General features: G+C 46.3%; 1 protein-coding gene across 7 annotated transcripts in view; it reads left to right on the forward strand.

The window, feature by feature from the left end:
* Nucleotides 1–25,326, forward strand: part of Lef1 (lymphoid enhancer binding factor 1) — a 113,578-nt gene that overhangs the window by 55,974 nt on the left and 32,278 nt on the right. For all 7 annotated transcript variants that reach the window (XM_021157756.1, XM_021157755.1, XM_021157754.2 and 4 more), the window contains exons 4-5: nt 19,037–19,169; nt 23,766–23,856. In XM_021157756.1, coding sequence (XP_021013415.1) covers nt 19,037–19,169; nt 23,766–23,856 — 224 coding nt within the window. The remainder of the gene's footprint in view (nt 1–19,036; nt 19,170–23,765; nt 23,857–25,326) is intronic.

Raw genomic sequence — 25,326 nt, forward strand, 5'->3', positions numbered from 1 at the left:
TCAGTGTCTCCTCTTGGAACGGAATGTTCTGAGGAGACTGCTACCCTACAGGGGTGAACCTCTTTGTCGGGTTGTACATCTGGAGGTGGTGCTGTGATTCCTTTCCAGCTTCTAGCCCAAGTATTTTTTTGTACAACCTTTCCTTGGAATGGCTGTTCTGTTGATTTTGGTTTTAGACTTCTGAGACAGGATCTTGCTCCTAGCGCTTGCTAATGAAGGACTCAAGGCCTTCAGGCTAGATTTCTGGGACGTGATGGGGCCTCTCCATCAACAGGTACTTCTGGAACTCATGATGTTCTGCAAGCATTCAAGTCACGGAGTTTATAAGCCCTGCACCTCAGCTCAGCCATCCTCATCACAGGAGAGAGCTGCTGTTGCTGCTAGCTCTGATGGGTGTCCTCCCCCCTACCCAAACCCCTAGTCCCTCCCCTGGGTCTGGGCAATGCAGCACTGCTGAGCTACAGATCTGGCAGCTGGGTTTGTGGGAAGTTAGGTTCGAATCTGAGTAGGTTCAGGGCATAGGAGTGTTCACGGACTTCTGTCTGCGGTGGTTCTTGTTGAAATTCTTTTGGGGCAGGATGAATGCATCTCATCTGGAGGTCCCATCCCTCAGCCTTTAGGATATTAACACAACCTAATGGGTTTTTCTACTGGAAGAAATTGGACTTTTCATCCTGCAGACAATGGAGATACTTCAATGACAAGTCACATCTCTTCTGTGGACTCTGTTGTGCTCCTTTAGATTGCCAGTGCTCCCTGTCGTCAAGTCAAGGTCCGCCTGGTGGCAGTGATCTGTCTTAAAATCAGTTGTTAATACTCCCAGTCCTGAAGACACTCCTCACCAAAAAGCATGTTTTCTTCCTTTCGGGGTCACTTCTGGCTGTGGAGACAAGCTACAGACTAATCAGAGGATTGGCACGCAGGGCTTTTTAACTGATGCTCATGGGGCCACTGGAACTAGAAAGGGTGTGGGGAATATGACCAGTGCCTATGTGTTACCATTTCCTGACCTGAGGGACTCCACTTCTCTGGCTGTGGCCATGGACATCACTTTCCTGTCCTCAAGGCCTTGTCTACCTGCTTTCTCTCCAGAGCACGTCTTTCTTGCAAGCTGTTATGTTCATGGCTTATCTTGGTGTTTGTTGCTCTCCCACTTTCTGATTAAACTTATTTGGCTAGTCTTCCACTCGAGTGCCTTTAAAATACGGCATTCGGATGGCCCTGCTGACATGTAGCTTGGGGTAGATAGACCACATTGTTCCATAGAAAACACATTCTTCCACAGAGTTGTCTTTCGAAAGTGGAGATTTCAGAAAATTTCAAAGTTAGACTTACTTGGAATTTCTTGAGGACATACATGTTGGTTGACTATTCTCAATGTGGGAAGTAGCCTTAATGGTTTCCAGTAGGCCAGAATGGAGTGGATACCATATTCCCATTCTTGCAGGCCAATGTGCTCTCTGTATGGACTCTTCCTTGATCCTGACACAAATCCAGTGTGGGCAAAGAATTCTCCTCATTCAGCAGAGAAGGTGAAGCTCAGAAGGGTGAGAAGTTACCGACTGGGTGTTACAAAGCCAGACAGGATACTGACTGAGTGTTACACACAAAGCCAGGCAGGACCAGGAAGTACTCTCAGGTTCTAGACCTTCACATTCAGTCAGAGGCACAAGATCCTCAAATCCTGGCAACAGAGTAATTTTGCTCATCTGTCTCTTGCCCCCAGATACAAAGTTCGAGAGTTTCAAAACTCTCTAAGCCAACTCTCCTGTTCCCTGGAGAGAGTATTTATTCTTTGGGGTCAACATCCCGCAAAGCAACAGACCTCTCTAGTATTCTCTAGTCAGCATCCACCCCTGTGCCTTTGACCTGGGCAGCTGCTCTGATGTGCCCCACCCCACCCCAACCAAGTTTTAAAGTCATGTCCATCTATGGAATGACTCATTTCCCTTTCTTCATATACATATGTGTACATGTACGTATGAGAGCACGTGTGCAGATGTGCACTTGGAGGCCAGAGGTTGATGTCAAGTGTCTTTCTCAGTTGGTCTCCCCTTGCTTTTTGAGATCACTCACTGATGTGGTTAGGTCGCACGGCCATTGAACCAATCCTTCTGTTCCCTCCAGCACTATAGATAGCCTATGCCCAGCGTTTCTCTAGGGTGCTGCAGTTTGCACTCAGGTCTCTCCTGATACTGTGGCAAGCACTTGACCAACTGATCTCCAAAGCTCTAAACCTTATTTCCACAGTTAGCTTTAAAATGCGTATGCTATCAAGCCAGAGAACTGGCTCAACTACAAAGAATTACTCAGTGGTTAAGAGCACTGACTGCTCTTCCAGAGGAAGAGCTCTGTTCCCAGCGCCTACAAGGCAGCTCAAAACTGTCTGGAACGCAAGTTACAGCGTATGTAACACAAACAACACCCTCTTCTAGCCTCTGTGGGCACCAGGCACCCATGTGGTATGTAGATATACATGCAGACAAAAGTGTGTGTGTGTGTGTCTGTGTGTGTGTGTGTGTCTGTGTGTGTGTGTGTGTGTGTGTGTGTGTGTGTGTGTGTGTGTGTGGAGAGGAGGGGGGGGCACGTGTCTGGCACAGCACACTCGTGAAGACCAAAGGGCAGCCTTCAGGAGCCTTGTTTGTTTCTTCTCCAATGGTTCAGGGCATATAACTTGGTATTTTAGGCTCCTGCATCACAGGTACTTTTTCCACCTGCTGGGCAGTTGTCCCAGTCTCTCACTTACAAGGGCTTTTTATTGGGTTTGATCTACATTTATTCCTTTGATAAGTCTTTTAAAAACTGAGGGAAGAAACTGCCCATAAACTTCCAAATCTCTTCTCACACACACATTGTAGTGTATGGGAGCTTGTCCCTACCCAGGACCTCAGCCTCAGTGCTCCCAGCCCCAACAGCAAGGGAAGGCCTGGCAGAGCAGGACCTGTGGCTAGAGCTACATCCCCTGCAGTAGAGAGTGGGCATTCTATGTCTTAGGTCACACATACACACAAACACACATACACTATACACATATGAATGCATGCACGTATATCTGCATACCACATGCTGTAGGATTTTTGTGTGTCGAAAATAGATTCTGTTTTCTTAAAATATAAATAGAATTGAAAGATCATTTTGTGATTCTCTGTTCGTAAATAGTTTGACAAAGGTCATTACTTTGCTCCCGATGCTTGTCACCAAGAGAAATAAGTTGAGAAAGAGTGTTACCCAAGTACCATGGTGTGGAGTTTAGTTTTACCAGCTGATCAGCTTCTGGGAGGGGCATGTTGCATGTTCCCCAGGTCCCGGAGTGCAGATAATCCTGCAATGGTCAGTCCCATTCTACATAATAAGAAGCTCTTAAAATTCTCAAAAGTCCAGTGGTCAGTTTTCATGCACGAGAATAAGCCAACATTGTATATCCAGGACTGTGTAGATTGCCCCTGAGAAAGATCCATGGGTCTTTGAATTCTTCAAATGTGCACCTAAAAGGGCTGGGAACCCCAAAGTAGAGTCAGGGAAGGACTATTCTCATTGATGCTGAGTGACACGTGGGACTTGACTTTGATTCTGCGGTCGCAGCAGACTGTCCTTTTTTACTAGCACATAAGGAATAGCTGTTGTCATCTTTGCTGCTGTAGGGACTTTGTGTGTGGAAAATAAACTCTGTGTTTATGAACATATATAAATAGAATTGAAAGTCTTTTAAAAGATGTGCGCACTCTTTTTTGAGGAGCATGTTTTGGCTTGACTTATCTGGGCATTGGAAATGACTCAGAATGCTCAGAATTCTGTAGAACCCCAGGGCTGGGATCTGCTCGGCCTCCATCTCTAACTCATTTCAGGATTCCGTGTTCTTAAATCCAAAACCAAAGGTGCTTTTTCCTTGACTCATAAGCACATCCTAAAAGTAGTGACATCACAGTGTCCCTCAAGGCAAAGCGCCTTTTCTGCCCAGGTAGAGTGAGTGGGTGATGGGAAGGAAGGGGAAGGGGCCTTCAGTTCTGAATCATATTGCACCGTAGTGGAGGATCCCCCACAGCACACAGCGTTCCCTCATGGCAGTCACTGGAGCTGTACAAGACTGCTTCCGAGCAGTGTATGCTCTTTTCATGGTGCGCAGAAAATGTTATATAATATAACTTTTTGCTGCTTGTTACAGAATTAGCTTTTCTCTGAACTGCTCCTTAAAAGAAGACTTGAGATCTAAGTTTAGATTAATATTGTTCATGCTTCCTCTTTCTCTCCCCTTCCCTCCTCCCTCTCCCTCCAGCCCCTTACTCCCTTTTATTTATTATTTATTTATCCTTTGGTAGAATTTTCTTTTGCTGTTGTGTGTTTATTTTGAGATGAGAGTCTTTCTGTGGAGGCCAGCTTGGCCTCAGACTCTCCGACCTCCTCCTCAGCCTCCAAGTGTTTGGGTCACACAGGGGCATGTGATGCCATGTCCTGCCGGTTTTCAGTTCTTTGTCCATAGTTTCCCTTTTCCATAAAAGAGAAACCTAGGCGATAGTTATGCAACTATGTTTAAATGCTATCTATCCTTCTATCCATCTTGTTAGTTGAAAACAGCGCAGTCCTGGTCATATCAGGACAAGCCAGCACAGCTCTCACAAAAGAGGCCCTTTATTGAAAGGGGATGGGGAGAGAAACGAGGAAGAGGAGAGAGAAAAAAAGAGGGGCGTGGTCTGGGTCCCTGTCTTTTATCTGGGCTGTGAAGTAGGTGACCCAGGTTATGACGCACACACAGGTGATGCAGATGAAACATGTGCAGGGAGTGTGCAGTGGTTGCCATGGCAACAGACACAGGGTGTGTGTGGTCCTTGTTCCCTAGGGATGACATCATTGATGGATTCAGAGGCTGGCTGTAAACAGCTTCTGATGCTAACATATCTTATCTGTCTACCTTTCTTTCTCATTCATTCACTCATTTTTCATTCATTCACTCATGCATTTGTTTAAGTACCTTGCCTGTGTGTATGTCTGTGTACCACGTGCGTGCAGTGCCCACAGGGGCCAGGAGAGGGTGTAGATACGCTGGAACTGAAGTTAGCACATGGTTGTGCGCTGCCACACGGGTGCCGTTAACCACCGAGCCATCTCTCTGGCCCCTACATAATTACCTTTTAGGACTCAAGTTGGAGCTCATGAGGCAAAGGGAGCAGTCTCCTCACATATACTCACATATATTCACATATACTCACATATACTCACTCACATATACTCAGAACATGAGGAGAGCCTCCACATGGAAAGAAAACGCAGGGAAAACAAATACACGGTGTATTTGTAATTTTTAATTGTTCCATAGCCACGCCAAATGTGTAACAGCAGACAAGTAAAAACTGACATGATTTTAGTTAATACACCATATTAAAAAAAAAAAAAAAAGAAAAGAAAAAAAGCTGACCGTGTGGCTCAGTGGGAGAACCAGCCTGGCATGGGCTGGTCCCTAGGTTTAATCCTCAGCATAGCCACTACTGCCTCAAAAAATGTTTTTAAAGAAAAAAAAAAAAGTGCAACCTCAACGGTGTTTCAAACTAGTGTGTATTTTACACAAACAACACCTCAGCTCGTACCACCTGCAGGTCACGAACCCCAGCCAGTGGCTAACTGGCTAGTGCTGGCCTGTATGAGAGAGTCTCAGTGTAGGTCTTCCGAGGTCAGCAGCACGTCTGAGTGCCCACAGGAAATGTCTTCCGTCACCCTGCATTAGCTCTAGGTACACTTCTTCCGCTAGACCGTCTAGTGGAAGTAATCTGTGAGGCTTCCCTCCTTTTGTTTGCAAAAGGCTCTTCAGCGACTTCTCCACAAAAAGATAAGGACCCCCCAGACTCAAGCTTGAGTCTTTCCACTTGCAAGCACCTAGCTATAAGTAAGAGATGGCTTGAGACCCAATCACTCTTAGCACAGTCACAGAGGCTCCAAGACACATTCTTACATAAGCATCCCTCACGTCAACATCTCACACCTGACTGGAAGATAAAAAACAATTAGAGTAAAGCGAGGTCTTTTTATAGCTGCGGCCAGTGGGGAGGGCCCTTCTCGCTGTGACATAATTAGGTGTAAGTCTGCTGGCTTCTCCCCCGTGGAATTTTGCACCATGCATCTGCAGTCCAAGCATATAAACAGCAGTCTGCACTCCCCATCTGGGTAGCTGTGGGATTTCTCTGACCTTGACCCCGGGTAAGCTCCAGCTGGCTGCCCCACCTCAGGGGATCTATAGTCCTCTCTCAGGCTTGGAACATTCTTCCTTTCACTGTGGATATCCTGAATGCCACACAGAGGTCTTCCACCCTCTGAGAGTCAGAAGCAGGGAAGAGGATTTCGGACTCTGTGAGTCTGCTGTCTTTGATGGTAGAGGTAGAGGTGTTTTTGGTTGTTGTTTTGTTTTGTTTTGTTTGTTTGTTTTAGCTTTCCATATGAACCCCGGCTGGATCATGGCAGGGCTGATGGCTGATGGGCTTTAGGGAAGAACTCGCTGCAATTGACTGCGATCGTTCGCCCTCTACCCCAGAGCAGGACCCTTTAGGGCTGGCATCCTGCCCTTCCCCGTTACCCAGCATCATTATGAGGGGAGATCCCAGGATTGCAAAGGAAAATCCAGCCAGAGAACCCCGCATGGACCAGGGGGAGCTCTGACTCCGTATTTCTCCCCTAAGCCGTCCCTGGCTTGTTTATCTCGTCATTTCCCCCTGTCTGTTGCGGTGATGATACATCATAACCAAATCATCTTGGAGAGGAAAGGGCTGTTTTGTCTTATGCGTTACAGTCCATCACCGTGGAAAGCCAAGAAACTCAAGGGGGAGGACAAGGGAGGCTTTTGCTTGCTCACTTGCTTTCTTATACAGCAGTCCTGGGACTGCTGGCTGGGGTGGTACTAGCCACAGTGGCCTGGGCCTTCTCACAAGAGTCATTACTCATGAAAATGCCCCACAGGCCAGTCTGATGGAGGCAGTTCCTCAGTTGAGTGTCTATTCTAGGTGACTCGAGTTGGCTACAAATACTGCTGTCACCAAACTGAGCAAAGTTGAGTATGTCCGTACTTGATGACTTACTATGCAGTAAAGAGCTAAGCACTTCTTTCTCTGAATATAGAGTGTTCTGTAGTCAAGGGACTGTGGGCCATTCTGTTCCCTGTCCACGGATAAGCAAACTGTAGCCACCCATCCCTCAAATCCAACCCACAGATCTGTGATTAAATGAGGTTTTCGGTATTCATGATGCAGAACGTGTTGCAACCCGTTGATATCTTGCTGTGTGCCGCCAACTTTCACCGTAGACAGGTCTCTATCTACAGGCATCCGTAAATCGCCAGCTCTCTTCCTGGTGATCCTGGTGATCTTGTCCCCTAAGATGTTGGTCAGCCTTTCATGTGAAGGGATGCCTAATCCCTTCACCTGGCCTCAGAACAAGCCACTATGTTCCCTTTCCTAGAGTGCTTTGCCACTAGCACGGTAAACCTCAGGTCTGTTTTGGTTCATCTCTGGCTGTTTATCTTGATTGACTCTTGATGGAATTTAGTGGTGCACTCAGAGGATTAGGGGTGGGCCAGAGGCTGTGAGGTCAGCCTGGATGATGGGATGTCACAGCCCACACCACACCATTGAGTGTTGTTCTCATGACTGCCCTGCTCCTGGTTCCTAGTCTTCACCCCAGTCTCTTTGTTTACAGACCTAGTGGTTAAGTTCATTAAGAAAACAAACAAACAAACAAGGCACTCCCAGAGTGGAGCTAGTGTACTGGGAAGACAGACACTCGAAAGAGCACCTTAGCGTATGAGCTCTGATCCCTCATGGGTTTCTCACATAGCTTGTGTCCTCCAGAGTGTGTGTCATGGGCTCTGTTCACACATGCTTTCCTGTCTGTAGCCCAATCAAGGAGGGGCTTCCAGTCTTTGTCTGTGCACCTACTTCTCTCCTGTGTTAACTTGGATGCTCCTTGGATGCACGCGCACACACACACACACACACACACACACACTCACACACACCCCAGACCCTAGCTCACAGAAATCCTTTGTGAACCTGAAGGGTAAAGGTTAACTTGCTCTAACTTTCATGATTATAATAACACACTCACTGCCTGGGAGGGGCCGTGAGACCCTCCCCCCTTCTTTATTGCTTAGCGAGAAGGCCTGTGGCTTTGCCTTACCCGGAATGGGCTTTGGCTGCATCACGAGGAGTCTGCTTTGAAATCCTTACACACCCTTGAAGACAGAAATTTTACAGGGCCACGCTTGTTCCCGGAAAGCCATCCTTAGGTAGCTTGTTGGGAGGGTGAATGGGCGTGGGCAGGGTGAGTCCTTAGACTACTACTGCTGAATAGGAAGACTGGAGCAAGATACAATAAAGAACCCTTTTAAAGAGGGGTCCAGTGGTGGAGTTAGCAGTGTGAGCCTCCTCACACTGTGCACACACTGAGCACAATGCTCCCTAGAGAGAAGTAAGGGACTTTAACCTCCTCTTGTCTCATTGATCCTGCTTTTAACTCCTCCCTATACCTCCTCTCTTAAAATGGAAGCACAATTCTGTGTCTTTCCAGTTACCCTAGGTCAGTGGTTCTCAATCTTCCTAAGGCTTTGACTCTTTAATACAGTTTCTCATGTGTAGGTGACCCAAAACCCATAAAATTAGTTCATTACTACTTCATAACTGTAATTTTGCTCCTGTTATAAATTGTAATATAGACATCTTATATGCAGGATATCTTGACTCAAAGGGGTTGAGACCCACAGGGCGAGAACCGATGTCCTAAAGGGGTCAGATTGTTTAAGTTAAAGCTTAATCTCTGACATCACCTTCCCTAGACGGCAAATAGGAGCCCCAAATGCTGCTTCAAACAAGCCAAAGAGACGCTACAATCTTTCTCAATTTTCTTCTAAATAAGGTTCTGTTGGTGGTGGTATTTTACTCTACTCTAAATGAGAAAGTGTGTGTGTGTGTGTGTGTGTGTGTGTGTGTGTGTGTGTGTATACAAGTGTACATGCGCATGTACCCTCCTCATCCATTCCTTGAGCCCTGACCTTGCAGTTCATGTGGAAGGCCCTTGTACACACACAGTTCTGCCAGCTTTCCCAGATGTGGGAAGATGGGAGGGCACGCACATCCCATATCTTGTCCCTTCTTTCTGAGACATGACTTTGGTCGCACACACCTGAAGGATGCTACAGCTTCTGAGTAAACAAAGACAAACAGGAAAGCTGGGTGGCCTCAGAACTTTATAGAGCCATCAGAATAATTACAGCATCGAATGGTGTGTAGCAGCAGTTCACTTTTACCTGCAAAGGAGGATAACGGGGGTGGGGGTGGGGGATAGAAACCGGATGTTTTCTATGTGTGTGGGTGAACATGTATGCAGGTGTGTGTGCACATGCATGCACGTGCCTTCCTTGCTTGCCGTCCACCTTATGTGTTGAGGCTGAGATCCCTGAGTTGGGCAGCTAACTAGCTTGATACCGGCACCCTGTTTCTTTCTTCTGCTTGCTGGATTACGGGTGGGCCCCCGCACCCACCAGCATCTGAGGCCCTGAACTTCGGTCCCGTGTGTGATCCACAGGTGCTTTCCCCACTGAGCCACCTCCCCAGACTGCTCTTGACTTGTCTTGGTGTGGCCGCCATTTTCCTTTGTCCTCCAGAAAACAAGCTTCTAGGGTGGCCTCGGAGTGTCACTTGGAGATTTCTTGGTTGGTCATGGAGAAGGAAGTTAGAGGTTGAAAAACCTGAATGATCCGACATGCCACTGCTGGCTTTCTGATGGAGAGAACCCTGTTAAGAAATGTGGAAGCTCCCCCTTCCCCACCACAAACATCCAGTAAATGTGAACAAGCACAGGAAACGGAATTCTACTAGCAATAGAACTCGGGCTGGTCAGTGCCAAAATTTGGCCTTGTGGTATACGGAGCAGAGGACCTGATCAAACTGGCCCAGAGTTCTCCTCCTGGGAAACTGCAGGTAGATAATGGTGTTCTAATTTTTCATGCAATAGTAGAAAAAGAATATAGATGGACCTTCCTGTTTGTAATATAAAGGTATGAAGGAGCTCCTTAAAAGGAGTTGACTTGACCTTGAGAGCCTGCTCAGACGATCATATGACATAGACATTGACAGTCTTGGGTTTGCCAGAACCTGAGTTAGATGTTAGGGATAAATGACTTAATTACAACCTCCTTCTAGTGAGAAAAGGCAGCTAGCCAGGCACATAGCACCAGTACAAGGTAGTGAATATATACAATCCTTTCCCTATCCAAAATCATTCCAAAATATGTAAACCATGAAGTAACTGCTTCCTGAAGTCTTCTGAATAACACCTTTCATCCAGCTGTCAAAACGTCAGTTCCCAAAGTGTGCTCTCAGCTCTAAGTCAAGGGTCTATGAGTCAAACAGTCGTCAGGGCAACAGAGCCCCCATGCATGCCCAGCCCTAGCCCCACTCCAGTCTCTATGGTGATGCAAAACCAAGGGTGGATAAAACAGCTGGTAATTAGATGTTTAGTTGCTTCATTCTGCACTACGGTGCCAGGAAGGCCAAATGTCACTGATATGTCGGCTAAAATGATCAACTTCATTAACTTTTGACCTCCAAGTGTGTAGTTGAAGGGCAGCTGTGATTCCTCTAACGTTGGTGTCTGACAGATATTTTCTCGCAAATGAGCAAAATGCAGCTGTCACTTCAGTGAAAATACTTGGTATTGTTTATTACCAGTGATTTTAAAAACTAGCTTTCAAACAAAAATTAGAATTTTGAAAACTGATGCTCACTCCTGGGAGCTTGGTCTCTCGTCTCCATCCTTAAAGCTTTGGCAGCGGGGTCACTAATGAATAGGCTTTCACACTATGTAAATGAACATTTCCATCTGGTGAACTCTGCTAAGGACCATTGCACCACATTACAGAGTCATGTGTGGGTGAGTTCAGAGTGGAAGAGGAGTACTATGGTGTGCTTTGTGACCAACCCCCAGGAGAGTCTGCCACCTGTCAGGCTTTGATCTAGTATCAGAAAAGGAAATCCACAACTGTCTGAATACAGTTCTAGAATAATCCTAATTGTGACAGTGTATCTGTCAAGTTGGGCTGAAATATGACATGTCCTAGAGAAGATCAGAATCTAAAAACAGACAATGAAAATCCATATCTTTTAATAAGGCAAGGGCAAAAATATGTAAACAACAACACTTCTCACTTTTATTTAAAAAAGGGTTTTATATAAAATGTTTTTCCTGGTAGGCTTGCTGTTCTTAAGGTGTGTTAAAATAGTTTTAGATTTTTATTATAATCTTGAATATGATAACTGTCTCTGGATAAATCTGCATAAACCAAGGTTCATTGGCAATGAGTGCTTTTTTTGTTTTGTTGGGTTTTGGTTTGGTTTTGGTTTTTAAAGATATGAAGTTTACCCGAGTAAAACAGTTTGAAAAGGCCTCTAAGCTAGGCACAAATGGGTCCTGCTACTCTGGAAGAAGGCAAGTTCAGTGACTAGCTGTTGTACCTGCATGCAGCAGGGAGATATGGAGCAGACGGTGGGGGTTAAGGTTGCCTGCACAGGGCACCGTTGGCCCTACAGGATAAACACGGTAACTTCAACAAGCAGTGGCCAGAGGAAAATTCTTGAAACTTAGGTGCAAATTCAAAGTATTTTAGAGCAGAAAAGGAGAGTTTGTTTGTGGGAATTCACCTGAAAAAAAAAAAAAAGTCTGAATTCTAGAACCCATGGTAGATTGTCTCAGAGATGTGCGACTTGAGGTTTGGAGCATAGACATTTATCTGTGTAGGTCCTTTCCCCCTTATCTACCCTGCAGAGCGCTTTCTGAGCAGATGTATGTGGCAGGACTTTAATTGTGATGCTCATTAATCCTTGCTGTAATCCAGTCGGCCAGTATCTGCTGTTTTTTGCAAACGAGGGAACCAATTTTGGAGAACTAAGGGGATTACCAAGTGTAAGAACCGACACGCACTTGCACGCTGGGATTTGAACTCTGCCCTAGTGCCTCCATGTCTTAATATTAAACTGTGTTGTTCCTGGTGGCTGGCACGTGACAGCCAGAGGATGCCAGGCCTACCTGGTGTTGATTCCTAGTCTATACAAGCTGTAGATCTATCTTGACTGTCTAACTTAAGGTTCTGTGTAATCATACATAAATGATCTATCTTAGGACTTAGCATTTCCTATAAGGCTGGCCAGGTGACATCACCTTCTGACAACATGAAGAGTCATAGGTGCTTCGTGCTTTTTTTCCTGCCTTTGTCTTAAAGCAACACGTCCACTAGTCTATTGGAGATCTGCTGGTGGTACCAGCTTTCTCCAAGCTACCGTTTGTTCCTGTCAGGATGTTTTTATTAAACTAGACACATGTGTGATGCATGGCAGGCTACACTCACCTGGCCGGTAGCTTAGAAGAGAGGTGGAGAGAGGAACTGCAAAAACCGCAGTCTGGTGTAGGGAGAACAAGGATTTTGGTATCAAACCAACCCTGGTACAGCTCATCTGTCCACTAATTATTACTTAGCTCTGTGTTCAAAAGGGCTCAGCCCCTTCATCTGTAAACTCCCGGTAATGATAGCCACTTGGGTGGAGACGTGCCAGGGCCCATCTGAACGCATTCCTGTGATGGCAGGCACTCTCGGGGCATCTGGTCCATACTCATTGACTCCTCTCTGGGAAAAGAAAAAATGAGCCTCCACATCTGGTGGTGAGGAAGGCCTCGAGGCTCTCCCTTTGCTCCAGAACTGGTGAGAAGTTGGCGAGGATGCAGTGGCGAGAATCTGGGTCTCCTTCCTTACCTGGAAGAGGCCCCTGTCTCACAGTAGGGATGCTCTCGGATACGAAAAGCCACATTGGACCTGAGCTCAACACTCAGCCTTGGAGAATGGATGAGAGCGTTGCAGACAAAACACTACCTAGTTGGTAAGAAGCTCAAAGTGGCCCATGCATAGGTTAGCTCGCCCCTCTGAGAAGGTTGGGCCTCTGGCTCCTAGAAGGAGCACGGAGGACACTGATGATAATCAGCTGCATCTAGGGAGCACTGGACTTATTTGGAGTTTACTCAAAAGTAAAATCCCATCATGGGGGTTGAGGCCAGGTGCCATTTCTCACCTTGGTGAGCTAGTTTATTTGAGTTATGCCTGTATTCAAGTTATAATTGGGAACGCCGCTGATAAAATGCACAGGCTGCTCTCATGGCAGGTACCAATTTTGCGCATGGTGAGAGCCCAAGCTGTGGGTTTAGCTGAAACCTGGAGATAGAGTACCAGCCACTCACAGAGCTCTCCCACTTCCCAGAAGGCCCAGGGCCTCAGCTGGGAGGGAGGTGAACCACATTCGGTCCTCCCCAGACCACATTATCAGAGAATGACGACTTTGAGGACACCCCAGTGCCAGCCCGTGGTGACAGGCAGTGGTGAGTGGGTCATTTCTGGGAACCTGGCTTTGGAGACGGCACTCAGATCCCTAAGTGGCACCCACTTCATATCCGCAGGAGGTGTGGGTTTTTATTGGCTCTGATGCCAAAGCCGTTCCTACCTGCAGGGTCCAGCCTGGGTGGCAGCCAGCCAGCCCGCCTTGGGATGGTTTCCAGCTGTGGGGAGAAATGTGGCTGTTGAGTCTCGCTGCTCTGACCACCACTGCTGAGGTGCCTCTTTGTCTGAGGCAATTCCTGTGCCCACCCGGGACATCGACCACAGACTCAGCACATAGATGTCACACACCGTCAGCTATGACCAGGATGGTCAGAGTCCAAGGCCACATAATATGCTGGAAATGAACTTGGCTCCCAGAGCTAGACTTTGTATACTTTGCCACACTAGCCTCATGCCCTCGGGAAAGGTATTGAGTTCCCCCCCCCCCGCCCCGCCCCCATGAGGCTGTCTCATCTATAAGAGCCTAAGAGTCAAATAAGTCAGCACACCTGCATCAGAGGGGCTTGCAGACAGCGTGCACTTGGTCAGCAGTAGCTGCCATTGCCATGACTGTTCTGTTCAACATGGTAGAATGGCCCAGTGGTGAGCCCTCCAGGCTTCTGACATTTTCCTAAACCGCCATGTATTATTAGTGCCGAGCACAGGCAGGATAGCCGTTCTCACCCTCTGGCCTCTATGCTTGCTTTCTGTCTTGTTTTTGGTTTTGTTTGTTTTTGTTTTTCAGGAAAGGGGTATCCCTTGCTGTTCTGGAACTTGCTCTGGTCTACGGACCAGGTTGACCTTGAACTTCAGAGATCTTCCTGCCTCTGCCCTCCAAGTGCTGGGATTAAAGGGGTGCGCCACGGTCACCAGCGCCACCATCTCAATACCTTCCCTTTGCTCGCCCACTGTGTACATTTAGGATCAGATTTGGTCTCACTCTGCCACTTGCTGCCTTGTGGAGGTTACCAAACATCTCCAAGCAATAGACCGGGGGTGACAAAGAGCTTCCCGGGGCTGTCTCTGAAAGGTAGAGTGATTATGTATCCCAGCCATCAGGGATAAAAAAATAAAAATAGGAACACATTTTGGGAACATCTGCTGATTTTTTTTTTAAACTGGAAAGTAAGATTTACCTGAATGAAGAAGCAGCAGATGTTACCTTTGTGGGGGTTGGGGGGTTCCCCCCCTCACAGCAGACTGGAGAAAGCTGAGTTACACAAAGTGCTGGTGTGCTTGATACTCAACACGGAGAGAATGTCAAAGCATGCGTTGATTTCCCCCAAAACTTGGAGCCAGCATATGGGACAGTGCTGGGCCCCATTGCGGCTGTGTTTTCTGGAACTGAGTGATGGGCTGGACTGTACCCTCACAGTGGTGCCTGGGGGGCTGGTTTACTGTGAGAGACCCATGCTGCCTCCCTCCTCCCCACCTCCCCTACCGTCCGCTTCAGGTCACTTGACGCTTCCCTTTCAGACCTGGCTTGTTTTTGTTTTTTAACCATATTGTCTGTCTCCATCACACACTCCCCACAGTGCTGGCCATCCCCACCTCCATGCCCCCCTCCCCTCCCCGGGAGATAAGTTGTATGATGACAGAGCCTGCATCTGTGTTATCGGTGCTAGGATGGTGCCTGGGAAATTCTCGGGCGCTTAATAAATGGGCACCTGCACCCACATACTCGAGTCGCTGCGTGGGGTGTCGCTGTGGAAGTCTGTCTCACAGACTTAGGTGGCACGTTTATGATTCTTCCCCTCATCTGTTCCTCACCAGAGGATACACTGTGCTATTAGGAGATGAACAGAGCAGGAATTCAGAATTATAATAATTTGTTTTCTCTCCTGGATTTTAAACAAAGTGGCAGGACTGCTTTTGTGTGTGTGTGTGTATGTGTGTGTGTGTGTGTGTGTGTGTGTATATGTGTGTGTGTGTGTGTGTGTGTGTGTGTACACGTATATAGCATGTCCCACATGTAGAAGTGAGGATAGCAGCCACAGGGGCATTGTGGCAGACAACTTCTGTGTAGCTTGAATCCACATTGCTTCATTCATACACGTCATGGAGATGGTCCACAAGAGGCAAACCCCTTAGAATTCTGCTCACACATAATACTGGGACTTCATGTGACTCTTATTTTCGGCCACAAAAATGGCCGTAATCCGAGCTGGCTTGGCCACACCTATCAGTGCCACCCGCTTGTGCTATCCATCTTGCAAAATATAAGACAAGGCCAGAGCTTAAATTAAAAATCCTCAGCCTCTTATCTCCTTCCTACAGGAAAGCAAATCTGTGTTGAAAACCGTAAAATTAAGGGGAGAGCGAGGATAGCATAATTTAGCAGAAATTCACGGCACCAGAGCCTGAGCCATATGGCTGGAGGGACAGGTCAGACATTAAGAAGTGCTGCCTGCCAACTCGTTCCTTAGGGTGGTGCTCTGAAACCAGAAAGTCATGTGAAATGCAGAGATCCTTCCAGAAGATCTCTGCAGCACCGACGACAACAACCCCTAAGAAAATATCTTTGTTGATTACTTGGCAATTACACCGCTTTTGAGACTATCAATCTAAGCTAGAGTTGAAATGTATTCGTTTCCAAATTTGGGAAGCAAAAGGATTTTGCTACTCTACCTTAAAAAAATAATTTGTGGTTTTTGCCCCTCCCCACCCCCACCTGCTTTCTCTGGCATTTTGGAGTCCTTGCGCTTTCCGAGACCCTTCTTATATACTTAGTAAATGTCACCATTAACACTTGAAAACCATTAAAGGATTTCTAAGCCTTTTACACATTCATATGCATAGATGTTTGTGTTAATATATGTCGAGAAAACTTGTGGGGCTTTGATAATGGTGCTCCATTTAATAAAGGCCAGGGGCTATATGAGCCATGCAAGGGTTGCCATTAGAGAGGACCTGGTAATTACCAAGCACAAGCATAATTACCCAACAATCTACAAAGATTTTTTTTAGGGTTGTTATATAGTAAGCACTGTAGAAATCCTATCATTGTACAAAAAAGTGTGACTTTCTGCCTACCATTTTGAGGGCCACATGAGGTTCTTTGGGGGGGGGGCGGTTGCCCTGATGGGCGTAGAGACCCCTAGGGCTCTCTGGGATGAGTGTTCTTATTTTCCTGAGGGTAACCTTCACATTAAACCGTATCCTTCTGGTGCTTAGTTGGTAAAAAGCATCGAGTTTCCTGTGAGTGGACCATAGGTGCAGCCCCCCTGTGACGTATATTGTGGGGTCCCTTTGCCATCCAGACATTTGAACAGTTCACATGGGGACACCTGTCAGGCCGCTTCCCCGATTTCCTTTTAATGTGATTCTTTACTTCTTGAGAAACGCATTTCCTATTAATCTTAGCCTGGCACAGTACAGTAAAATGTCACTAATTCAAACTAATTACGGCGAAGGCATGCCTGAGCTAGCAAGTTCATTTCATTCTCTTCCTCTTAAGTCTGAGTTGCTCGTTACTCTACAATTTCCACCCGGGCACCTTCCCGAGGCTGCTGTAATTAGTGCATGGCTCAGAGTCATAGCCACCTCTTCCTTCCACGTGTGTAATCCTGTTACCTTCCCTTTCTTTGGGAGAAATGGGAAGGGTTTTGTTTTGGGTTTTTCCCCCTATTTTCATTGCTGTTGTTGTTATTTGTGGATACAGTTGTATGTGCTTACCATATGTAACATGGTTTGTAGTGGAATGGTTACATCCAGGTAATTAACATCTGAATTACCTCCTGAAGGTTAGCATCCACTCAGCAGGATTTCAGGAAGACAACTAGGGATGGGGCAAGCTGGCACATACCACTTAAGCTTGGCCTGATGCAAGAGGATGTAGGACATCCTGGTCTGTCCCTCCTTCACTCTCATCCGATGTCTGTCTGTCCTTGTTCCTCTGTGTAAACACAGACACACACACACACACACACACTATTGTCACTAGCTAGAGTTCCCTTAAAAATGGTCATCCTAATGTTGAGCCTGTCACTTCATTACCCTACTAGTTTATGTTCTTAACCCTTTCTTGAACAAGGAAAACTTTGTTAATTTTTTATTTTATTTTTGTTTTATTTTGTTTTTGTTTTTTCTGAGACAGGGTTTCTCTGAAGAGCCCTGGCTGTCCTGGAACTCACTCTGTAGACCTCAAACTCAGAAATCTGCTTGCCTCTGCCTCCCAAGTGCTGGAATTAAAGGCGTGCACCACCACCGCCCAGCTTTTATTTTATTTTTGAGATGCATTTAACATGTAACCCTGGCTGACCTGGAAGTTGCTACATAGACTGACTGAGTAGACTGACTGACTGGCTTGAGCTCACTGAACCCACCTGCCTCTTCCTCTCAAAGGCTGGCACTAAAGACATGTGCCACCACACCTGGCTTCGATGGAAAGAGGACTTGTAACTTTGCCACAATCGAAATGATGGAGATTTTAAATAAATGACATGCAAATAGATAATATGAATCCTTAAAAACATGTATACTTTTATATATGTGTATATAAATATGTGCATATGGTATATATGTGTTATATCATATATACATATCATGTATCATATACATATATATGTGTGTGTGTGTATACATATATACATATATGATACATAAAGTATGGGTTTGTTTGTTCGTTTTTACGTGTGCCTGTGCTTTTCAGTGAGTGATGGAGCTCTCTTCACTTTGGCTGGACTGGCTAGCTAGCAAGCTCCAGGACCTGGCTATCTTTTTGCCTGCAGGGCTGGGATTACAGTCATGTTCCACTATGAGGAACCAAGCTTAGGAGGGTGCCATGCTTATACAGCAAATGATGTCACCCACTGAGCCACCTTCCCAACCCTGTTGTTTTCAGTGTATTTGTTTGTGCTTGAGATGAGGCCTTTTTTTGTAGCCCAGGCTGGCCTTCAGCACACCTTCCTTCCAATTTGGCCTCTTGAGTCCTGGGGTCACAGGCATGAGCCAAAGTCTGTTACAATGCAAAAATAAGGTTAGCAATTTAAAGTGCTGTTTCAAACTGTTAGATTTGTGTCGTGAAATTATATGCAAGGTTGGGGTTCCTTGTGGATGCCAGAGGAGCAGGGGGCAGCTGAGCAGCAGCGAAAGCAAGCGGTCCCATCAGATACAGCGGCGAAATTCCACAAACGGTCAGAGCATAGACCTGAAGGATATGCTAAGGCATTACGGACTGTAAATTATCAGTCTGTGCCGACTGTTGTTTGGGGTGGCAATATTTGGTCAGTAGTCTGTTCAAAGGACACGTTTTTAATTGAATGGTGTCTTCTAGCTAGATGTGGGATGAGTGGAGACAGTATAGATCACAGCGATTGCACTATCGGCTCTTTATCAAAGAGGAAGTAAGGAGGGGATGGGAAGGGCGAGTAACACACATGTGCAGAGGTTCAGGCCATGTGAAGCACTGTGGCCAGAGAATCTCTGCAGGCCTCCCGTGCTGTCCCCACCAGCCTTCTTGTGGGACATTCCTGAACTTGGGTATTTGTGCGGAAGCGCTGGCAACTGTGCTCTTGGCTCCCTTGTCCCCTTAATGACTGCCTACTGCTCCTGGGTGAAGTCCCCCACCCCCCTTGGGAAGAGGAGGGGACTAGGAAGAGTCAGGCCGCCATATTAACCATTGGCTTTGTGGTTACTTTGCAGTCAAATAAAGTGCCGGTGGTGCAGCCCTCTCACGCGGTCCACCCGCTCACCCCCCTCATCACCTACAGCGACGAGCACTTTTCTCCGGGATCCCACCCGTCACACATCCCGTCAGATGTCAACTCCAAGCAAGGTAAGCGCATCCGGCCTGCCCAGGCCTCTGTTGCCAACCAGGCAGCCATGTCGCATAGGCTTCCAACCATTCCAGGTGTGCCGGTGTCTGCCCCCATGGGAGTCCCAAGTGCACCTGAAGATGGGTGCATACAGTTGGCTGGCAGTTCTTCAGAAATCTATACAAATTTGTTGTTTTAGTTTTTCACAAAAACAAGTACCCAGAAACAACAACAATCAAGCAGAAGAAAGTATAATACTGTCCTGTTCCAAGTGACGGCTTCAAAAAGCCTACATGATACACAATACAAGCCAGTAGATTGTGCAAACGGTAAAAGTCTCGGCCATTTATTCACTAAAGTATCCACGTGGAGGTATGCTTTTCAAGTCCCAGGTCCCCATGCTCGCTGAATAAATGTGAGCCCCAAACTTAGCCACTTTTCTCCATCACTGGGCCTTTACCAACAAGCTAAGGCCATGGCTCTTGTGGTCTCGGGAAGTACAGCATGCTAACAAAGATTCCTCTTTCCTACCTCACAGCTTGGAAACTGGCTCTTAGCCCCGATCTGAAAAATCGAAATACCATTTCTCTCTCCTCCACATTAAGTCCAGGACAGTCCCTTTCCACTGAAAGGAGGAAGGTTACAGATTCCCCTTGGCATATCTTCTTTACCAGGAGAGCTGCTTGCGCCCTCGGGGTCAGTTTTAAATAACAGCAGGGCTATTCAGACACAGACACTGTAATGCTAGGACGGCAGATCAATTGATGAGACTCCCCAGACAACGACTAAGTGAATTATGGGGGTAGTGTGTGCATCGAGGGCACGGGACCCACGAATAACGTATGTATCCTATATGGGGAACAAGAAACCAACGATTTCATTATGTACTCCATTTAAACATGTACAGAATTGTTCATTCCTGAATATTTCCCATTTATTCCTTTAGACTTCAGCTGAGCAGGGAGAACAGAAGCTGTGACTTGGAGTGGGGGTGGGGCGGTGACTCTCGTGTAAGATGTTGGTGACTTTGAATTGTTTTCTTTAAATATTTATTTATTTATTTTATGTATATACTACACTACCTTTGTTCTCTTCAGACAGACCAGAAGAGGGCACCAGACCCCATTACAGATGGTTGTGAGCCACTATGTGGTTGCTAGGAATTGAACTCAGGACCTCTGGAAGAACAGTCGGTGCTCTTAACCACTGAGCCATCTCTCCAGCCCCACTTTAAATTTTTTAATCAATTTTTGGCTGTGCTGGGGATCAAACTTGGGGTCTTGCACATAGTAAGGAAACACCCCAACACCGAGCTACATCTCCAGCCCCTGTTGATAATACACACACACACACACACACACACACACACACACACGCACATGGAGTAAAGCAGGAATTTTTTGCTTCAAGAGTTATTTTTTTTCAGCCTCTTGGGGTTTCTTTGTTCCGTTTTATTCCTACCATGCAAATCTGTCCCTTTTAATGTCCCATCCTCAGTTTAGATATTATAAATAAAGTGCAAAACCATCTCTGTCTAGAGACAAAAGGGCACAGTTTCAGTTTGGCCTCTCTGCGTCAGTGACAGGCTCCGCTTGTTCTTCATTTGCAGAAGAGCGCATTGTGTGAGGGCTGAACAAACTTGAAACACTTGGGTTTTGCCTGTGGTAAGTGGAGGGGGGCGACATGGACAGAGAGTTCTCTAGTCTCTCAGCCTGGGGCCTAACCTCTCAGCATAGCTTGTCAGTCTTGGCTTGCACAGGCAAGATTGGGATCCAGCAGGGCTTTGGGCAACCATAAGGGAAGGCCCAACAAAACAGAAATGCCCAGACCACAGAGGCCAAAGCATGCCCTCTGACCTCTGCCCTCTGCCCTCTGCCCCTCCATGGATGACCTCTATTGACAGTGTGAAAAGAGTGTCTGGGTCCATTTGGTTTTCTGCTATTTACCACTGGTCAATCACCAGAGGACCCAGATCCTTAGGTTAAACAGAACATTTCCTCGAACACTTCCTCGACTTGGGTTTGAGTAGAGCCCAGGTATCTCTGTAGACAAGGTAAGAAGAATGTTGGCCCGGGAATTGGGCATGTAGCTTGGTGACAGGACATCTGCGGAACTTGTGTTTTGCTCTGGGTTGTTTTATTTGTTGTTAGTGCTGGGGATGGCACAAAACAAAAATCAAGGCCACTATGGCATTCTCCATGGTGAGTGGGAATGTCTTTGGGCTGTCCCCAGAGGGGCCATGATGTAAGCTAAGCTGTCCAGTGTGGGTCGAAATCTCAGAGCAGGTCTAAGATATACATATCTGCAGACTGTGCCACTGTGAGTGATAAAACTGGATATTTAAATTCTCAGCTATTAAAAAAATAATAAACCCACCAAATGAGTATTATTACTTTTGTTTAATTTTTGGAAGAAAAGGTGTGTTCTGTGTTCTGCTTGAGCACTTTGGAACAGTGACTATTTAGGAGAACAACACACCGCTGTTGAGTGGTTTTTCTCGGAAGAATTCTTGGACCGTTTAGTTTTGAACAATAGTTTATAGCCTACTGAATACATTTGGCTTCCCCTGTGTTCACCTGTCTGCCATTCTCCCTCCCTTGCTTTATACAGCTAATTTATCTTATTACTTCTCTGGACATGTTTAGAGGCTAGACTAGTGGTGTGAGCAGTTACTTCTCTGCTTCCTTTAGCCTTTTCCTTTTTAAAAATGGAGACTATTACAGCCATTCCACCCACTATCTCTAGTTGTTTTAATGTGGATATCCTGGTTATAACTACATGTTTGTCCTGAGCATCATGTACTTTATCACCATGAACCTCTGCGTTAAAAGTGCTCATTTACATAATACTGAGTTTATATAATTTCATTCTTTCATATTTTATGGTCCCCTCCCCCAAACCTGAACAGACTCATTCTAGCTCCGCTAGAGACCAGAGCCACCGATGTCAATGTTCCTAGTAGGCTAGTCAGCTTTGTCTAGTTGGGGGAAAACAAAAATATTAGGTCCATACAGTAGCCCCAGGCAGAAATATCCAGAAAATAGGAACTGTCTTTGGGAACATTGTCATTTATAAATAGTAAGATTCACATGTCTAATGTTCTAAGTTGCTCTGGCTGTCTTTGGTGCGAGGTTAGGGTTGATCGTCTGTTTTTAACTTGAACCTCCCAGAAGACGCTGAGATGTGAGAATTTGAGCATCTTAGGGTCAGGGAGCAAGCAACAAGTTGAAAACCTCACCAAAAGCCCTGAAGCACCAACCTTAGTTCACCCCTCCCCGTTCCCAGAAACAAGAAAAACAGCCTGGGGAACAAATTTGGAGACCCACTTAGATGGGATCAAAGGAAACTAGCGTGCTTAAGCAAAACCGAAAAGAGAGTTCAAGAGATTTTTGGAAACAGCAAACTGTGCATTGGCCTGAGGCAGGAGCCCTGTTGAGTACCGCAAGGAGACCACTCTATTCTAGTCCATGCATCTTTGTGTAAGAACAGAGAGGAGGTTGGTCCTAAATCACACAAGTAATGTCAACACTCAAGGTGACACCTAAGTCTCTCTCCCATGTTCAGGTCCTTTGGTAACTTAAGATACATGAAGTCTATGGATGGGTTAAGTAGTCAAACCTCATGCTATTTAAAGAGCCTCCTGTTATGAATCATAATGTAAATATCTGATATGTAGGATATCTGACATGTGACACCCTGAAGGGGGTTTCGAGTCCCACATTGAGAACCATTGCCCTAAATGGAAATGGTCTTTTGAAGCCATGGCCATCCGTATGGAGCGACTTACTTAGCACTTTTCAGGAACAGTGCGTTAAATTTTACATTCTCCTAGTGTGGATGTGTCTTGTCAGTTTTGTTCTCCCCTGTGCCTAAGGTGAGCTCTAAGAAAGGATATCCTCTGGGACTAAGGATTAGGTAGGTCTCACACTTGCAGGACACTGAGCTCCCAGGAGGATGCAAGCACAAGGAACGATCTGGTGGCATTCTCCACTGCTGGAGAATATAGCTAATCCAGAGCAGTGTGACCTTGGCGCCCAGAGGACCAGCGCTGATGAGCAGCTTAGAGGGAGAGGAAATGGCAGCCAGGAACAAATGAATCATATCAAGTGTGACCACCGCGGGGCTGAGGAGGATTCCTAATTAATCTTCCATCCTCTGAGGTCTCATGTTTCCCCAATCTATGTGTCCGGAAGGGAACCTATGAAAATGACAATTTCCCTAATCTTTGAGCCCCATGGCAGGCCACCTTCTTCGGAAGGCCTGTCACTTGCCATTCTACACAGAAACAGTTGTCTACCATTTTCTTCAAGTGAAATAATAAGAACAGGATAAATCATCAGGAGAGTCTTGGGATGGCTGTGTCCTGGCAGTGCATGCATCCCTGCATGGGTTTCTTAAGCTGCAACTGTCCATCTGAAGACCCCCTTCGCTATGATGCTGAAATCCTAAGGGAGACACAGGTCCACTCGCCCGATGTGAGTGATAGATGGTTTCTATCCCCCAAATCACCAGTGACGTGAAGCATTTTGGTTTTTTGGTTTTTGTTTTTTTCTCTTGCTCTTCCATATAACTGTCCCTGGAATATAAACACCATATCTTTCTGCTCCCTTTAACAGGCATGTCCAGACACCCTCCAGCTCCTGAAATCCCCACCTTCTACCCCCTGTCTCCGGGCGGCGTTGGACAGATCACCCCACCCCTTGGCTGGTAAGAGCCTTCCTGTAGCCTTTAGCTGAGTGAGCACCTGTCTTTCCCCTTCCCACTCTTGGAGATTAGCTCCCTGTGCAGTCACACTTGTGGAATGCAGGAGATTTTCCACCAACAAGCAAGGTGCTAACTTTATTTCATTTCAATTTGAAAGATTATTTTTTTAAAAAAAGTAGAGACTTTGAAATGGATTGGGTCCGTCCACTAATATGTGTAGAAAATGACTGCATAGCGTTTGCTTTGATGCTTATAGTTTTATGGATTCAATTTGTGGCTTTGGGCATCAGCTCTGCCGTGGGAAGCCACCGCTCAGCGAGGCTTTTCTCTTCCAGTTTTCTTTCTTTCCTTTTTTTTTTAAAAACAACTCATATTTTTGAGACATGAACTTAGACTCACTGGTTAGCTACTTTTGCTTCTAAGTGACCAACTGAGACAAGTAACACGAGACTAAATGAGAAATCAACAGAACACACGCATCTCTGAGATGTTAATAAGCAAGCACCAGGCTCATTTCAAGGGAGCAAGAAGTCTGTTTTATTTAGGCGCTTGATTCCTGACAGACTTGGAATGCTAGTTTTTCCCCCTCTGTACTGGTTATTTCCAGAGACAATCCTGCTGCTGCTGCCTCTTCATTCAGTTCTTCTTATTTGTTTTTATGGCGGTAAAGAAACTCCGTGTTGAGGAGTATAATTTTTGCAGTGCGTGGCTGTCCTAACACCGCTTCCTCCTCCAGCTCCATGCCTGCTCCTCCTCAGTCCCCCCTCGCTGCAAGGGTCCCACAGATATCTCTCCCGGTTCTCCGTTGAGCCTGCTCTCCCCACACCCCCCATATCTTGGCTTCATCTCTACGCCCAGACATCCTGGCATTTTTCTCCAGCAAGGCTAGGGATCCCACCCCACCCCCTCTATCATTAAGTTGCTCAGTCTGAGAGTTTCATTGATTATGTGTATATTTGAGTCCTAGCTCAATTATTCTGTCTGAACTCGGCTCCTCGGGAGCGATGTGCCTATGCCGTCGCTGGCAGCTGGGAGTAGAGATTGTAAGATAGAGACTGGACCGTGAGAGAGGGGAAGAAGAAGGCCCTCTCAGCGAGAAGCAGAGTAACTGCAGAGAATGGGTTGTGTATAAGGGGGCCGGTGGCGCAGTATCCCTGAAATATGCATTTCCTTTATGTAAATAGAGCAGTTGGTGCCCTTTCTATTTCTAAATTCTCAAAGGTTTGGATAAGGAGTTGGCTAAGCTGCTTCTCTGAAGGGATAGTTTACCATTCTGTGGGCTGCATTATACCCAAGAAGCATTTTTTTTTTTTTTACGTCCTACTTTGCATTAAAGGTGTTGGGTGAGGGAAAGGGTAGGTGAGGGAAAGGGTATAAAAGAGCGGTTGATGAGCCAGCCTGTGTTCCAAACTAAGGGAGGAGGGGATTCTTCGAGGCCCCAGGGTGCTTTGATGGTTGAGGTGGGGGAGACTG

This window comes from Mus caroli, chromosome 3, assembly GCF_900094665.2.
Source record: "Mus caroli chromosome 3, CAROLI_EIJ_v1.1, whole genome shotgun sequence".
Lineage (NCBI taxonomy): Eukaryota > Metazoa > Chordata > Mammalia > Rodentia > Muridae > Mus > Mus caroli.